The 19365-nt window shown below is 38.8% G+C and overlaps 1 protein-coding gene across 2 annotated transcripts in view; it reads right to left on the reverse strand.

The window, feature by feature from the left end:
• Nucleotides 1–12928, reverse strand: part of wdr11 (WD repeat domain 11) — a 65585-nt gene extending 52657 nt beyond the window's left edge. Inside the window, exons 1-6 of one of the 2 annotated variants that reach the window (XM_074646667.1) lie at nucleotides 12710–12928; nucleotides 9720–9831; nucleotides 7423–7576; nucleotides 7028–7201; nucleotides 6477–6678; nucleotides 3190–3355 (exon numbers count right to left, since the gene is read on the reverse strand). In XM_074646667.1, coding sequence (XP_074502768.1) covers nucleotides 3190–3355; nucleotides 6477–6678; nucleotides 7028–7201; nucleotides 7423–7576; nucleotides 9720–9831; nucleotides 12710–12795 — 894 coding nt within the window. In that variant the 5' untranslated portion in view covers nucleotides 12796–12928. The remainder of the gene's footprint in view (nucleotides 1–3189; nucleotides 3356–6476; nucleotides 6679–7027; nucleotides 7202–7422; nucleotides 7577–9719; nucleotides 9832–12709) is intronic. The other variant, XM_074646666.1, reaches the window with a different exon arrangement.
• Between the last annotated feature and the right edge of the window lie 6437 nt (nucleotides 12929–19365).

Here is a 19365-nt window from a genome sequence, read left to right on the forward strand (position 1 = left end):
TTTTGAAGACTTAGCGTTGAGCAGGTGGTACTTATGCTTGTTCTCAGCACTGCATCAAATGTGTATGTGTGTGTAATCTTGTAATTTTAGTACAAACACAAATGTAAACAAAAGCTGAGCTGAATCAAGCTTAGACCTTACTGTATGTCAGTCTGAAAAAAAAAACAAGAGTAGTTAACTTCTATTTGTTACTCATCACAGATGGATAAAATTAGCGCTGCAAGTAACAACTATTTTAGGGGTGAGAGACAGTAACCCCTCAGTCGCCTTTAAATTCTTGAAGTTGAGCCGTCGTTTTATTTAAGAGGCTAGATCTATAAAGAACTTTGTGCTCTTGTAAACAAATTAACAATAAACACATTGGTTGTGTATATATATCTATATCTATACATAGATATAGATATAGATATAGATATAGATCTATATCTATATCTATATCTATATCTATATCTATAGATATAGATATAGATATAGATATATCTATATATATATAGATATGAATGGTGATGATGACCCAGAAAAAAAGTCAAACCCGAGCACGGTAAACAAGACGGGGTCCGTGTTTCAACACGGGTTGGGTGGTTTGCTGAATCCCCTGTCAGACTGTGCAGGCCCCAACGGATGAGAAGTGTAAAAATGTTTGTGGTTCATTATGAAACTGTAGCAGACTGCATTTGACTATGTTTATGTGATCGAAATCATCACTGAAACTCAGGCCAATGAATTTTCCGATTGCCAGATAGTCTACATGAAGAAAAACCCAAATAACGAACAGTCAAATCTTTGGATTGAACAGTCAAATACGAGTCGAATCAAAAAATTCTGATTCGGTAACAGCCCTAAAGAATCTTTTTTATTGATTAATTTTTTTTAAAAATAATCGATTAAACGTTTGGTCTATAAAAAATGTCCGACAATAGTGGAAAATGTTCATCACAATTTCTTAACGCCCAAGTTGACGCCTTCATATTGCTTCTTTTGTCCAACCAAAAGTCCAAAACCCAAAGACATTCAATTTACAATAATAAAATAATATAATAATATAATTTTAATAATAAATGCTCAAATTGGAGAAGCTGGAGGCAAGGGATGTTTAATGATTTTAATTGAAAAGTTCCATTGTGTCAAAATAGCTGCCGATTAATTTTTCGGCTAATCGATTAAATGTTTCAGCTCTAGATGGAATAAAAACATTATCAGTCATTATGTTAACAACTGAGCACATGTGATAATGACAGTACTCTGGCTCAATGCACTCTCAATGGATGAAACAAGCTGAAGACATCCTTTTTGAGATGCTTGTGCGTACAAGATCGATTGTACTAAGCAACATCAATAAGGTGAAAATAGTTACAATGCTCAGTATATTTTTTAAATTTCAAACTGGAACGGATTTTGAGTTTAATAGGGCATTATGGTTCTATGGTTTTAGTAATTATAAGGCATTTTTCATTTATCATTTTTAAATTTTGAGCTTCATCTTTGTTGTTGTTTTTCAACTGATCATTTTAAAGCCAGATCCCCAGCCCCCCATGGATAGCATTAGGTGTTCAGCTACTGAACGTGTACCTGATAAATGGGCAGCTCTGTGTACATAGTGTAGGTGCCAAATCTGACAGTGTGTAGTATAGATGTGTCTACAAGTCCCTGTCTTTCCTTGGCTCTTGGAGCTTCTACACTCCAGCCTGGACTTTTGCTGAAGCGGTGTCATCAGTCATGCAAATTGGCTGTGTGACAAGCACTTTATAACACTTAGAGGAGGGAGGCGTTGGCCGGACAGAGCCTGGGCGGCTGAGTAATACCTCTCTACTCCTGCTCTGTGACTTTAGGACTTACTCCTTGACTACAAAGGCTTGTTCTCCACCTTTGTACTGTTTAACCACGGATTCATTTATTAAATGAAGATCCCTGACAACACAAAATAAGTATGATTTATGGAAGGGCAATAAAATATAGAACAGAAAACAATTGCACGCACACAGAAAGGTCAACTGACTGTAGTGATAAACTGAGGAACAGTAAGCTGGTCCATGCATGTGCATAACTTTCAAGGTTATGTATTTCAAAGACCATATTATGGCTCAAATAGAGTAGAACCACCACATGAGATCTACTCAGTGTAATGACAAGCCACCACTATGGTCATCTGTTCACAGACAGACACAGAGTCGGGAGTGAAAGCGGAGTGAACAGAGCGAAATTAAGAGACCGTTTCTGTTCCATTACTGGCTCTGAAGCCGTGACAAATCCTCTATCTAACACCCCCACAGCGGTCATCAATTTCCAATTACAAATCCAGACTCCAAAAGAAGGGAATTGGCTCCTAAAAGGTCACCGGTGCTGCTGAACGGGACGATAGAAAGGAACTAGGAGTCAGACAATATGTAGGCTGGTGAGATTTTTTGCTGTAGCTAAAGACTGCACGGCCCTACTGTGCAGCCATCAGACCTTGATGAGGTGAGCACTGAGAGGGAGGAAGAAAAGTAGAGAACTTTATCATTCACGGCAGGTGGAATTGGCTTCCTGGAAGAATCATCCATAAAAAAAGACAGGTTTTGGTAAAGCCTTTCGAGCAACGTAATAGAAGCAGAAACTGTGCACCGGGTTCGTTTGAGGGAAGGGAAGATGGTGATGTATGAAGCATGTTAGAGTGAGACAGCACAGCCGTTCTTTCATCTAGGGCTGGGCAATATGACGATATACATTATCAAAATCATATAAAAATATCCATCATATATATTTATCGTTTCTATCACAACATAGGCTAGGCCTATATTTATTTATTTATTGACGTCGCCTACCGTCAAAATTTCAGGACGGTAGCTCCTGTATCCGAGATATTTTGTCTTCCATCTATATATACAGTCTATGTCAGTCACACATGTAAAAAAAAAAAAAAAATCTGATTTGGGCTACTTTTTCCTGCAGTCTGAATGAAGCCACAGACGTCAGTGCAAACATTTTGCAAGTTGTCATTGCATATAACTTCCAAATGCACCGCAGGAATGTCTCTCCATCACTTTCCGAACTGTTAGAAAAAGGGCCGAGAGCTAACCGAATTCTGACCTTGAAAAATTCTTGCCATCGGCTACTACTAGGTTAACTCTTTTCAGTCTTATGATTTCATGATGAAGCTTTACCGAGATCCTCGTTACACAGATTTTGCTGTACACGTATGCAGTGCCTCACCTGAACAAAGGGCACCCCGGAGCGCTCGATGGCCACCACACCGACCGTCTGGCTGAGCTCCAGGTCCAGGATGAGGATCTCTCTGGGATAAAGCAGCAGCATGTGGTTCCTCTTGGATGGCAGGTAAGACAGCTGCAGGCAGTCGTTCAACGTCACCGCCTCCGCACTATAGTGCCACAAAGTAGAGGAAGGATGGGAAAGCACACAAAGTAGGAAAAGGAAATGAATGTCAGCGTTATTTTAACTGGAAAAAGTGTACTTATAAAAGCACATATTTCTATTTATGTTTTGCATACTTGTTTTAAACTTAATATGCTGCACACAAGACACGTTCGAAGTAGCAAAAAGTAGATTTTAATGAGTAGAAATGAAGGTCTAGATAACGGGATTTATTGGAGTCTTATTCAGCAAACACATCACCAAAGATGTAATGAGACTCTGCTGTAACAACACACGCATATGAAATATGCAAATACACCAACGTGATGATGGATGAGAAAGTCTCAAAACAAGCTTAATAAAAACTGTCTCATTTCTAAGATCAACTTGATCTTTATTCATGTCTTCCCATACAGAACGCTGAATGAATTAGTTATTACTGTTGTGGCCTCTGTAAATCACAGGAAAGTGAGGGAGGACTTAAAAGTGAATCTGGTCGAATGATGGGAGGCTGATGAATTAAGCGGGTATTGGCAGCGTCAAATATAAATCTCTTCCATTACTTTGAGTGTCCTAAAAATGTTCAGCAAAGTCTGTTTGCTGTACGTTTTTTCATGTGTGTTTAAATTAATCACAAACACTATGATCCATGGCAGCAGGCAGGTGCGATCAATGTCTCCATATGACAACAAAGCTGTCACAAACACTTAGCAGTTCAATCAAGAAGGAACAGAGGGCTGATTTTCACAGGATTTGTGAGCAGGTGCAAGGCCATAACTCATTCCTACAGTTTCATTCCTCTAGGTCACCATGAGATCAAATAAAGGAGAGACAAACTTTATAACACAATGGAGATCATTATCATCTCGGGGGAAAGCGCAACAGATAAAACGGACTCAATAGGGGAACCTTTAGGAGCCGCTGAGCTAAATCACACGGTTACCAGCTTACTGGCGAGTCAGGCGAGGCAGAGATAGCGGCTGGAATGTCTGAGCCACCAAAGGCAGAACATCAGAAAGCAACAGCGAAAGAGACTTCTGTGTCTAAGATGCAAACGCGACAGAGCTTCAGAGAGAAAGAGGAAAAACAGAAATGAGAAGAAAAAGTGCTGTAACCCTAAACCCTCACAAAATGTTCAGCTGTACAATCACCAAAACATCTCACACTCCTCACATCTCTCTCTCTCTCTCCCTCGCTTTAATGTGAATAAGCCATGAAGGTTGGAGCAGTCTGTGGATCATTACACACTGCCACATGCATACATGTGCGCACACACAAACAAAGTGGGTGTTCTGCAAGGTGTGTTTGATAAGCAGCCTCAGAGGACCGAGGTTTCCGAAGAACCTTCTATTGTTTAATCATGTTGAATAAACATAAATGACCCAGAGGACGTTCAAATCAAATACAGTGTTTATATATTATGTAGTCGCTTCAGCTTGAGCTTCTGAGGACAACACTGAATAGACTCACACAACTTGATACTGGCAGGCAGCGGTGCATAAATCATGACTTTGGCTTGGATTTGCACATGAGCACCAAATGTGGGCATAATTATGTTTAATAACTGAGGCCCCCCCAGTCTTGGCTAAGAGACCATCAGCAGCTGGAAATGGCAGTGGGGACAAAAAACAAAAAAATGAAACTAAAATCGCATAAATCACCACGTCAAAAACAGACGAAAACACATTTCAAACCCTGTTTTTGATATCATCTATGGCCTGAATTGAACCTCTCTCTATATATATATATATATATAGTAGTTTCATCGTTAGAGGCAAAATCCTCCATCCCCACACTGTATTCAAAGGATTCGCAGGAAACTATGCATGTATGTTATTGTTACTTTCTCACAGTTTAGTGTTGACTGTCTCTACACTGTGTCGGAGCTGTATTAAAGTGGCAGTAGGCAGTGTATTTTTGGCATCATTGGGCAAAAATAATAACCTTTCAGCATATCGTAATTCAAGTGTTCTGAGAGATAACTAGACACAATGTGATTTTGTATGAACAGACTTGTTTGAGTGTGAAGCGGATGTCTATTATCATGATAAAGGGACTGGCTAAACAACCAAATTAATGGAGGCCTGATGAGACACTAATGTGCATGATATAGTGCTGTATTCAACATGTGTCTGATAACAGTCTGAGAGAGCAGAGTCTTGTTTAAATCCCCCATCTATCAACCACAGGCAGGCCGAGCCAGAGAGGAGAGATACTGTAACACTGAACATGATAAACACCCGAAACCGACACACAGACAAACGCAGACTGATGGAGCACAGCATCTTCCTGAGCAATTACAGATTACCAACGGAAGACACAAAAACTGAAATGGACACGACGAGACAGACGAGAGAGAGAGAGAATAAAGACAAGTAAGATTAATGGAGTGTTTTTTTTTTATTAGAGCTGGTTGAGTAGATGGACAGAATAGGTCGGCTGCTATAAATAAGCTTGTTTGACAGTCACAACCGCTCAGGCAGGAAGCTGCCAGCACATCAAACAAGCATTTGGTCCCTGATCCGCCGCAACTTTTTGAAAAAGTAATGTCTCACAGAATTTCACAAGTTTGACACTTAATGGCATACAAATAAGGTTAGTCACTACATCTTGTGAGTTGTGTCAAACTGCACTGAGTTATCACCAGACCTACGCTTAATTGATGTGACAGTTTTAACCCCAAAGAAGCTCAGGCACAAAATAAAACCATGATCCAAAATCCATTATTATTCTCACATATGGAAGCCTGTTATTTCATCCTCTTACAGGAACATAATTTCTGATAGATGTGTGATAAATAGTTTTGTCTTTTGTCATATGTCAGTCCTCGACTCCCAAACCGACAAGCTGTCACGATTCACTATCGACAGGTCAGTTAACTTATTGAAAAAGGGGGAAGTGCAGCACAAGTTGCAGAGAGAAAACAAGCACTGAATGTGTTGTCCCGCAGCAGAGGACATAACATAATTAACACATGCTGACAGGTGCACATTCACTACAGGTGAAAGACACATAAATACACTTTGTAGCTGAAGATGCCCTAAGCCTTAGAAATTGTTGTGCGAGTAAAAAAAAAGTTAAAAATGGTTTTAAATATGCAATCAAATTATTTAAACATTACAACTTACGTGGGTTTCTCATTGGTGATGAGTACTTTGACCTTGTTGAGGGCCTTCTTGGCGCCGGTAGGGACCGGGGCAGCGGCGGGGGCCGGCTTGGTGTGGGCGGGGCTTGCATGGGGGCTGGCGATGTAGACCTTTTTGCCAGCGTTGCCCGGTGGTTTGTTGTGGGTAAAGTCTGTGATAAAGACTATTCCTTCGCTGGTCAACACTGCCAAGAAAGATTTTTTTTGGAAAAAACATCATAAAGCTGCATATTCTTCTCACAGCTGTCGGTATTTTGTTAGCAATTTAGAAAATAAATAAATAAATCTGGGTTTTTTTTTGGTTTTTTTTTAAAGTGAAGTATTGAAAATGTTTCCAACAGTTATAATAAGTGAATGCAATGCATCTCTGTAGAGATGGTGCAGTGTCTCTGATAAGTGTGAGCTCTATGAATCTTAATCTAAGACCTCCAGCTACAATATAGACTCATGACGTGTATATGTGGGCGAATGGGCCATGATGAATAAACTGAGGCTGAGTCAGATTTTTTTTTGGACCGTATGTTGTTCACCTACACGCCATGTTGGAGGGATCAAAGGGGTCAAAAGAAAAGGAGAGGATGTTCTCAGCATAGCTCTTCTTCCACAGCTTGGTGCCCGTGTCTCCGTTCCACAGAACGATGTAGTTGGGAGGGTGGATGGCTAACAGTAGATCACGAGACGCATCCTGGTTCCATAACCACTCCAAGTCTGGCAGAGAGAGAGAGCAAGACGGAGAGGAGAATGTGGGAATGAAGAGCATGGAGGCGTAGTAAGTGCCAGGAGGAGAGACAGAGAATGATGGTAAGAGCATTTTAATGAAAACAAATCGCCAACAACAGTTCCAAGTTTCTCCTTGGCAGTGTTGCCAGGGTGATATCCCCTTCCTGCACAGAACTGATGGACAAACAATCAATCCAAGCCTCTCTTACCCTGGATAGGTTTGGAGTGCTCCTGGATCTCACAGTGGGCGGTTCCACTGACCACATCCCACACTATGATCTTCCCCGAGGCATCTCCTGAAGCCAGCCGCAGACAGTAGGGAGAGCTCAAGTTGTGGTAGTAGTTTTCCCTCGACCATTTCACCTACCAAACACAAAACATATGCTGAGCGTCTGGCAGTCGCCACATTTTGCCATCTGAAATAGAAGATGATGAATTTGACCACACAACGGATGCAAAGATCTTCTCGTTAACTGTAGATCAATCCTTCTATCTATCCTTGTTCATTATGCTGTGTTCACACTACGAGCGACTCAGCAACAAGATTCTACAAGTCTTTTTCAATGGAAGCCGGTGACATGAAGCTACAAACTGACGCCCAATACTTGTCGCTGCATGACGGGCATTTTTTTTCAGCGCTCCAATGACGCGGTAAACGAGTGTTGAGCAACACTTTAACGGTGACTTGGCAACAATGTAGCTGTCCACGCTGGGTGTTTTGTCACTTTTGTTGCTGGTAGTTGTAGTGTGAACGTAGCATTAGGGGAGAAAGATACAGAAAACTGAAGAAAAAAGATGCAGACCCTATAGACCTTTTCAAACTTGGCGACATAAACATTGTAAATGGGCCCCTTTGTATTTCCTGCTGCTATGTTTATTAATGCAGTAGCTGACAGGAAGTAAACTTGGACCAAAGCTGTTGCCCTAGCAACAGAATGTCAATGAAAATGTATATAGGAAAACCCACAACATTGAAATGCAGCCAATGCAGGCTCTATACTTAAAAAGACAAATGACTCTGTAAGGCTATGAACAAGTTGGTGTTTAAATAATTGATTGGGTATCTGTGTTTGTTCCTGAATAGGCATGCTCTTTACTGTGGCTACTGCTTTTTTTTTTATTAAGCAAGCTTTCTTGTGTCGGGCTGGGTGATGAGAAATGGCCCGCTGCTGTGACTGCGGTGCTTTACAAGATTAAAGTGTGCTTAGGAGTGAGGAATGAGAGCCTCACATTGAGCCCAGGCACTGATAATCACTGTGGAATTTATTGCCCATTATTTACCCTTCTACAAAAGCACACTAACATCAAAAATATAACGACACATACGCTAACACACACACAATAGGTCTATCCGTCAATACAGAAGCAATCTTTATTAGTGTTGCTAGTGTTGGCTTACACAGTGAAGCAGAGCTGAATGTGTCTGCCAGAGAGGGACGAAAACAACTTAGCTCAAGGTTACACAATATTAATATTAATACTGGGTGATGAAATATTACTTCTTCAGCAGGTGTGTGTTTGTATTTCCCCTGGAAAGCACAAAGTCAGCAAGAAACTGACATATAAAAGGACATACAGTATCACATATACAGTAAGTGCACTGGAAGCATTTGAACCTTACAAACCAAACATACTGTCTATATGTATATAATGTCTACCTGAGCAGAGAATGAAGTCACTCTCCCTCTGTGTGTGTAGTAATCCGAGTTTCTCTGTTGTTGACATAGCCGGGCCGGGCCGTGTATAACTTTCCCCCCTAAGGTTAACACTGTTAGTTCTGTCAGCACTGTTGTCACTGTTTGCACTGTTTGCACCGTTAGCTACGAGCTGCCGGCTCAGACATCGCCATGTTGAGAACCGCGTGGAGGCAATAGATATACTCTCAATTTCAAATTTAGCACCTTTAAGTGCAACATGTACATTTTTGCTTCCAAGAAACACTTTGAGAATGACAAAGAACAAAAAAGAAGTGGAACTAGTGTCCCAAAATATCTTCATCCAAGATATTCTTTCACATTAATCAGACCATATTTGTCACATTCATTTTCAACCTATTCGTCTGTGTCCTTTTTATGTTTACAGCTTTACTTACTGACATATATCAAATTGTATTTTTTAGCTGTGGCCTATGGAGCAGAGCTGCAATAATTAGTCAATTAACTGATTAGTCCATTTATAATTAATCAATTGCTCAACTCGTTTAAAAATAATGCCAAACATTTGCTGTTTCCAGCTTCTCAAATTGGAAAATGTGCTTTTCTTGTTTCTTTGATAGTCAAGGAAATTTCTTGGATTTGGATGGTTGGACATCACTTTGGGCTGTGGGAAATTGTGATTTCATTTTCACAGGTTTCTGACATTTTATAGCCTAAACGATAAAGATTTTAACTTAGAAAATACCACACAATGTAATCCAAAATGAAAATAATCTTTAGTTGCAGCCCTACTATGAAGGTTAAAACAATTAAACAGATCAGAAAAAAGAAAGTTTATTTGGGAAACTCACCTTGACCACATTAGCTTTGTGCCTCTCCAACACCTGGATGGTCTGAGATGTCTTTGGATCGATGATGAGAATACTGGAGTGACATCCCTGAGCTATCAGCCCCTGCCAACCCCTGTAGTAAATGAAAGCCAGAGAGAATGATGGGAAGAGGAGAGTCACAGATAATGAGGAAAGTGAATGATGAGTGAAAGTTCTTTTCACTACAGAATGAAAAAATAGATGGTTTGTGGGACTTTGAGCCAACTTCAACTTCATTGTATTGTCCTTGAGGGGAAATATGTCTTAGAACAACACACAGAGACATAGGCACACAGACTCAGGTACAAACAAAATAATAAAATACATGAATACATCAAGCCTTCGCCCAAAGTCAGCTGGGATCAGCTCCAGTTCCCCCTCACGACCCTGAATAGGATAAGCGGTTACAGATAATGGATGGATGGATGAATACATGAAGTGACAACAGGAAACCTAAAGTATGCCATCACTAAAACAATCATCATCAGCCCCCAGTAATGGAAAACATATAATCAGTTGGGTCATTGTGAGCATTTAACAGTTTGGTGGCCCGAGAAGTATTTTTCAGCCTGTTGGACCTGGCCTTTGGGAGTCTAAATCTCCATCTGGAGGATAGGAGCTCAAATTCCCCATACAGAGGATGAGGTGTGCACCAGAACACCTTAAGGGAAATTCCGACAAGTGAATTCAAACATTGCATTATAAGAGCCGACATCAATGATCATCAATCCAATCCATGTCTCTTAATCTTTCAGTGTGCATACATCGTCTGCATGATTACAGTATGTGTCTGGACCACATCCAGACTGCACAAAATCACAACTCAATTCCAAACCAAAGGCTGAAATCCCAACATAAACTAAAGCTGTTTTTTGTACACACAGATTTTCAATTAATGAGTGCTTGAGCAACAGGCTAATACAACCCACATCTGGAAGAAGTGTGTGACTGTAAAGCAAAATAGGGGGAATAATAACAGGAAAAATATAGAGTAGCTGCAGGTGAAGATTACACTATTTACCAGAGGTGGGGGACTCGAGTCACATGACTTGACTAGAGTCAGACTCGAGTCACAAATTTGAGGACTTGAGACTTGCTTGACTAACCTTGATAAAAGACTCGACTTGACTTTGACTTGGTATTCATGACTTGAGACTTGACTTAGACTTAACACGGATGACTCGAAAGGACTTGACTTTTTTTTTTAATTAAATATTTTCATTTTTCTAGATATTGAGAAGTTACTTTTTGTTTTTGAAACATCGGGTGATTTCTAGTGCAATGCGCGCAAACCTGGCAACCTACTAGGACGCAGCAGACAACAGAGGCTAACGCAGGAAGCAGCGAGCTATCATGGAGGGGCCTCGTACAAAAATAATAAAATTTGGATTCAATGATTATGTTGTCGATGACGGTAGTGAAAAGAGATTGTTATTATTTTCTGATGATCAAATTTGTTGTTAAAAGTTTTTCTAAAAGTTTCTGATAGCCATGAAATGGATGCCTTTGTTGTTTTATAGCTATGGGATAGTTTATAGCCTACCAATGCACAATTAATAATCAGAGGAGGTTTGTAAATGTTTAATTTCATACGTGATATTCCCATAACAACAGCTATTATTATTTTTATTATTATTAATAATATTATTATTATTATTATTATTATTATTATTATTATTATTATTAAAGCAGCCTCCGGATCAAAATAAAAGGAAGAGTAAAGGAATGAAGAATACAGATTTTGTTAACAATATTTATGTATCCTTAACTCAATATTTTCAAGGGACACTTCACTTGCAACTTTTTTTTTTATTTGCCATGGTGATCATTTTAATTTGACTCGCCATGAGCCCTGTAAAGTATGTCTATAATCATCTTTTCATGACCACTGTCTTTTAACTGATTTTAAATGTGGAAACTGGGTTAGATCATCAGAATTTCGTATGACTTGAATTGTGACTTGCTTGACCTGAGCAGTGACTTGACTTGACTTGCTTGATTCTCACCACAGTGACTTGGGACTTGCTTGAGACTTGAAGGTTGAGACTTGAGACTTGCTCGTGACTTGCACATGTGTGACTTAATCCCACCTCTGCTATATACACTGTCCGAGGTGAATAAAATCCAGAACAGTTACACTGAATGGTTCCATTAAAGATGATTAATGCAGTAAGAGGTTGTAATTATCACAACATTTTAGCCAGCTTCATGTATGTGGAATAAAACTTGGTGAAAATGGTAACATTTCTGGTCTCTTTAAATGAGTTTTATCATCGGCCATCGGGTCAACTTTTTTAAGAGGTCCAAAGGTCGGGGTATAAGCTACTTTTGCTGTCGCTGCTCCTAAACTATAAAAAAAGAGACCCCCTGATATACGCACTGTCACTGACCTAGTACTTTCTAAAATCTAAGCTCAATACTTTTTTATTTAGATTGGCTTTTAATATACCTGGTAGCGCTGTGAAATTTTCCCTGGGCTTTTTATGTACCTTTTTATGATTTTATGATATATGTTTTTTATTCCTGTTATTATTTCATGTTAATGTGAAGCACTTTGGGTACCTTTTGGCTATTGTAAAGGGCTATACAAATAAAATGTTGATTGATTATCACAAACCAGTGCAAAGTGATAATAACTTAAAGTAAGTAACACAGCAGTCACGCTCCCTGCTGGATTACTGTGAGGAAAATAAGGGTCAAGAAATGCATCAGGCCTCAGCAACACTGTCACATCACATCACATCACATCAAGTCACATGACACAAGACACCATAGTTTCTCTGTTTGGTTGAGAAAAATCTACATTATCAGCATTAATTATCACTGACATCTCTCCAGGCAATGAAAGGGAACAATATGGCTTAATTAGCATAATGTAAACATCCTCTCTCATCACCAGTGTCTCGTCTTCATCAGCTAATTGACCCAGAGCAGCTACAGTGTGATGCTAACAGCAGAGCAGCAGCACTCACCAGTCTACAGCGGTTTTGTTCTGCAGGTTCAGAGTGCCAGTCAGCGTCCGAGCCGCCAGTTTGATGTTGACAGTGTAGGGAATCATTGTTGCTGGTCAGTTTCTATGCTACATCAACATTTGTTGACAAACAGCTGCTACAGTTATTTAGCTTCTGTGGTTTCGCCTCTGTATGAGAATCCTAACAGGAAGTAAAACGGTGTTTCTAAATGGAGCACCGTGTGGGAACAAAATCTCAGCGTGACAAAGGTTCCACAACAAACAACCTCACATTAAGTAACCAAAATGTTATTGAAATTAATTAATTCAATTAATAAATTCTCTCAAACTGTATTTATTGAGATTACAATTAAAAAGAAATTGTTATGATACCGTTTTATACTCATTTACATCTAATAGTGCCATAACATATAGTGCAATATCATTTTCCACTTGTGCAATTTTGTTAATAGTCGGTTTATTGTCAATACTGTATAAACTGCTCCTATTTTTATACTTCATTCTATTTAATGGTTCATATTTTGTTACACTTTGTTTAGCTCATTTTTACTGTGTTAGCTGATGCATCTTGTTTTTTTGCACTATCCCCTTTGCTGCTGTTCACTGCAAATGTCCCCACTGTGGGACTAATAAAGGAATATCTTATCTCATCTTATCTTATCTTAACAGTTAAACCATTGTGAAAGTGGGGAAAAAAATTTGATTGGATTTTTAGATTTAGATTAGATTTTGATATTAATAATATTTGATAATAAATTTGATTGGTTATTTTTGCTGTGCTTGTTTTGTGAATGTAAACTTTTGTGAGGGTTATTCGATATAAGAACTGGAGAACTGTTGTTGTTTCATCCTTAACCAATGATTTAAAAAAAAAAAGTTTAAATTGAATGTCACCAATTAAATCTAAAATATAATTAGATAAAATATGCCAAATAGTCTCCTTGTTTTTCAAACATTGCATAAGCCATTCATTCTAAAAGTGCAGTTTGATGTCTGAAGATCTAGGACCTCAAAACCCAATTTTTTCTATCACCAGAAATTACTTATTTAATCAAATAGTTTGGTTTATCCCATCATTTGACATTTTATAATAGCTTGATGAACAACATCTAATGATAACCAACTGTTCCAGCAATTTTGCCATCATCAAAAATTTGCCCCCGGCATGATTCCCATCAGACACTGATAATCTTATGCCCACTGGGTGCAAAAGAGTCTGAAATACTGGAGAGACGCCACGCGGTTCAGAGGTACAGCATGCTGCTCAGAGCAGTGTCCCGCAGGAAGCTAGTGACATCATATGTTTTGGTCTGATGGGCTTGGAAACAACACACAAGGGAGGGCAGCGACTGGCTTTAGGCCATCACAGCTGTGCAACTTAAATATAAAGTACCATAAATAACTGTTGGCAGTTCAAACCGTCAAAATCTTTCTGCTTTTTATTTCATGTCACGTACTCCCTGAAGTGACTCAATCTGGCTCACTGGTTGATATAGTGGAACACACAGCCATGCCTCCGGGTGAAGAACACCTGTCCTGGATGATTTTTGATATAATACTTTCATCTCCTGATCAGCCTATATGACACATATTCAAACTTATTGGTGCAGTTACATTTTTCTTTCTGTTCTGTCATCTACTCCCACTACGTAACAGCAAGACTCAAGACTCAAGACTTTAAACAATGCCTTGAGTTTATAATGGCAGACTGTGACATTCTGGCAGAAGTTATCCTTCAAGTTCAAGATTCGCTCCTCTGGTGAATTGAGGCACCGCTTGCAGTGCAATGCAAAGAAAATACACGTATTCAAACAACTCAAAGTGCAGAAAAATAAATTAGACGGACAGTTTTTCTGTTATAGTAAGAAAGATTTTCCAGTAACTGGTAGATAACAGCATTTGATTGAGACCTAAAGATGACCTTTGAGAAAGATATTTATTTTTTCCCCGCACTGACTTTGACTTATTGAACTAGACAAGTTTCCACAGTACTGACAATGAAGCACATTTCTCTCATTTGTAGAGACATTGCAGTAGAGACACTGACATGGGATGTGAAAAAATATATACATTATAGAGTCGAAAGCTTTTACAATCACAAAATGTTCAGGTTGACTGTTTCATGGTTCATTGGTTGCAAATGCAGCATGTTAATGGTGTTTTCATTACATAAGAGAAGAAGATAAATTATTATTTTATGCTGTTTTCTTCAGGGAGTGTGAATGAATCCCACATGCTGCATTTACTGTATTATGTGATAAAATCACAAGATTAAGCTTAAATGTTAATTTTAACATATCTAACGTTTTGAAATGATTCTCATTCTCTATTGTGAACTAAGTCCAATAAACAGATCCAGGTATAGGGGAAAGGATTCCAATCTTCTTACATTCCCTCTGTGGCAGACAGACATAATGAACATGTTTCATGTCTGGTTATTGGATTTTTAAATTTTTTTATTTAACAATCCCCTACAGCTCTTTTCTGATTTGCATGTTAATTGTCAATTGGTTGATTCCAGATTGTATCTCTGTCAAAATCATCTTGCGGTCATGGTTTTCTGCACATTCAATGTACACACACACATAATCTGTCACATTAATCATAATTATTGCCGGCCTGCTGTCTTTAGCAACAACGCTGAGCTGATATAGAATTATGATACTATTTCTCACTCTTCCCTGAAGGACACATCTTTAAACTGTGTACAGCTGTTTTCTATATCAAGAAAGTTGTGGATATAATTTTGACGGGTTATGACTCATTGTTGATAAATGTGATATAATCTGAGCAGCTTCATCAGCAGCATACAATGTGAAGTACAGTATGTTATGCATTTTAGTTAAAAATAAAGGTGTGTTATTCCGTGAGGTATTATGGTAAATTATGTTGATTTGGAAACTTCGGGGAACAGTGTCTAATGGATCTCATTTAAGCGTTTCTTATTAAAGTTAGTTACGCAGGAGGAGGGTAGGACTTAAAAAAACAACCTCTATAGGAATAGATTTTTTTCAATACTTGTTTGATGAAAACAAAACCTTTCTTTCTTTGGAAAAACCAACACATTCTCATCCCAACTTGTCACATACCGCTGCTTTGTCACGTCCCTTGGCGTCACTTTATTTTCATCATCAAAACCACCATAGTTAAGTTTAGGGAAAGAAATACATGGTTGGGTTTAAAACTACTATACAGTACGTTTGTACAGTGAAAATGACACTGATTGTGTGAACAGGGGACATGAAGGAACAGCTGATTGTAACGTGACCTACGGGACACGAACAGCGGTCACCTGGATGAAAGCCTTGTCTTTGTTGGACCCATCCACCTTCCCTCCCGCCCGCCCGCCTGATGTGTGTCTTTTCGTTCTCTAAACTACGGCACCACAGTCACTCCCGGCACACTTTCTCTGAGCGTTTACTGTTGCCGCTGATGGGTTTACATTATAGTTAATGGAACGTCCGAAGCATTTCACACCATCGCTAAAACGGGTACCAAACGGTGACAAAGCCTCGGTATTTGACGCCCTGGGAATGAGAACGGGCTGGAGAAACAGTAGCCAGTTGTTGCACAGAAATGGAATATATATATATATTGATCTTCTCATCTGCATGCATGAGATCACTACTAACAATATTTCCCAAAATGTCAAAGTGTCCCTTTAAGAGTGATGTTTCTGGGTTGTCCTGGTCAGCTAAAAACATGTATATAAACCATCACATCCCTGGTTCAATTCTGTCCAGGTACCGATTTAAATTTTTTACTATTATCTATTATCTACTGTCAAACTACCTAGAGTCTGGTGAGTGTAATATTATAATAATAATAATAATATCTTGGATTTATATAGCGCCTTTCATGAAACCCAAGGACGCTTAACAAAGACATAAATAAATACAACAAATGTAACAGTAGCTAGAGGCCATAGGCCTTGGTGAAGAGGTGGGTTTTGAGGAGTCTTTTGTAGGTGTCCAGAGATGGTGCGTTGCGGAGCTCTATGGGGAGAGAGTTCCAAAGTGTATTATATATATTATTATATATATATATATATATATATTCACCATCCAGCTCTGTTTTGGGCTCTAACAACTCCTGAGAAAAAACATCAGTGTCTTAAGCTTGCTAGATGCACAACTTTCTCCACCAGTCACTCGACCTCAGCTCTCCCCTGCTTCGGGATTGGAAAGAAAGCATTTAGTCCGGCTACCCTCACAGGACAGGCATTATTTGAAAAAGTGAGAGGTAATAAATCAGTCCTTTATTTCTCTTTATTGTTGTTTTCCTTCCTAAAGCCTTTAAGTTTCTGCGGCTGTGAGGCCAGGGGACCTGGGCAGCGATGTGTAATGAAGGTTTTGTAATGAAAATGGAGAGCAAGGATAATCACACTTTGGGTCACGTAAAAACCCAATTAGCGCCTGAGTGCTCTGAGTACACTTGACTGCTGGCCGTCAGCTGTGAGGAATATCCCCATTATTTCCACTAATGCAGCCTTAGTTTAGATGTGTTTATGAGCATGCTGGGATGTTTTATTGATATACTGCGTGCAAATATTTGCTCACGACGAATATAAGATGTTGAAGCACATGTTGCAAGTTTTGGGAATTCCCATACTCCCATAGTTTCAGTTAAAGAATAACATATCTCATTAAAGGGTGATTATGGAAGATTTAAATTAATTTACAAGTAAAAAAACATAGCCTACCATTGTGTAATTCAGTACACCCAGGAAAAGGTTTACTTGATCTTGCTCTCACGGCTCACTCTCTTTACTGACTTGATGGCTTGTCCCTTCTATATATAAATATTTATTTTTAATTATTTGTGAGAGACCATGTGCTATGAAACATACATGTTGCCATTTATAGCATATTGTACCAGTCCCTTGGCAGGTCACTATGTGCTACCGTTACACTATGTTATAGCACTTACAGTTCCATTAGCTGTCATTCTCACTTGCTGCTGTCTAGCAGGAAACACAGAGGTTCCCTTTCAGGGTTGAGACATTTCAACTATCCATGGTGGTCTGTAACCATCTCAAAATCCATCACCTCTAATGGATAAACTCAAACATGTTGAAAATAGGGCTGTCAAAGTTAACGCGATAAAAACCTGTTAACCCAAATTTGTTTTAACGCCACTAATTTCTTTAATGCATTAAGTTGTGATTTTTAGGTTGTAGCCGGCTCAGCCTTAAAGCTAAAGTGAATATACTGGTATCTAGTTGGTACACATAAAACCTAAAGAATCCATAAGTACCAACCAGGCCATATTATTCTGGACAATATTTGTCATTGTTCTGTGTTGTTAATTGATTTCCAATAATAAATATATAAATACATTAGCATAAAGCAAGCATATTTGCTCACTCCCATGTTGATAAGAGTATTAAATACAAATCTCCCTTTAAGGTACATTTTGAACAGATAAAAAATGTGGGATTAATTTGCGATTGATTGCAATTAATTATGGACAATCATGCGATTAATCACAATTAAACATATAAGTCGATTGACAGCCCTAGTTGAAAACAAGGCTGATTTTCTTACATGTTGCTTAATTAATATTTTGGAAATATACAGCATGTTCTTTCTCTTGACAGTAAAAAACGTCTTGCTCAGTGCCTACAAAATACTACTCTATTTCATAATAAAAAAAATGCTGTGAATTAGGAGTTTCAAAACTACTACACATGTGTAACATATTATTTTGCACAATATCGAAAAAAGAAAACATAAAAAGTCACAACATAATCATGTTAATGGGTTAAAACACAATGAAAGAGTCATACAGATGTGCACTCTGAGACTCCCCTTACCACCATCATCAGCTCTCCACACTTTTAACTCACAAATCCAGCCTTGTCATGTGTGTTTTTATGTTTCTCAGAAACCAGAGAGCTGATGACAAGCTAAAACTCTCCCCCTCAGAGTCTGAATGCTCTCATTTCTGCCATCCTGCCTGCCTTCCTCTTGATCTTCCCATCAGCAGAGTTCCCTCTGTGAGCACTGTGGGCACAGGAAAGATGCATAAAATTCTCATTGATTCCTCTAAAACCGTAGCAGCCCATATGGGAGTTTCAACTTAATGTTTTACTATGTCACGTCTGAGTTCGCTTGAGAAGTTTGAGGTAGCTGAAAAAACCCAAAATGTTTTTCTTTCAACGTTCTCATCAGCAGATTAAACCTTCTGCTGCTCGTGAAGCGTGTCAGATCCACCTTTGAATCATGACTCCAGAATGTGTTAACGCCTCTCCTCCATATTTCAAACAGTCTCACTTGACGGTTACAGCGCTAGATGTCAGGATGAGTTATGATGTCACACTTTTAGAGGAGAGATCCCCACGAGATATCCCTGATTTACTTTTATCGTCCAGGCAATTGAACATCTGCCATATGAATATTAAGGAAAGCCTGAATGAGTCGTATAGTAAAGGCATTGTCCTCCGTGTAATTGGCAGCATTGCTTCTAGTACTTCTGCTGGCATGAAATTGATTCTAAATTGTTGGCTTGTAACACCGAAATGTGTCATCATTTTATGCTCAGGCTGCATAATTTCTTCACATCGGGAATATTATACATAATGCACGCATTCTGTTTATCATAAATACAGTATGGAATAAGGACTTAAACCATAGGGGTTATAATACATATTATCTT

The sequence above is a fragment of the Sebastes fasciatus genome, chromosome 9 (genome assembly GCF_043250625.1).
Source record: "Sebastes fasciatus isolate fSebFas1 chromosome 9, fSebFas1.pri, whole genome shotgun sequence".
NCBI classification, from domain to species: domain Eukaryota; kingdom Metazoa; phylum Chordata; class Actinopteri; order Perciformes; family Sebastidae; genus Sebastes; species Sebastes fasciatus.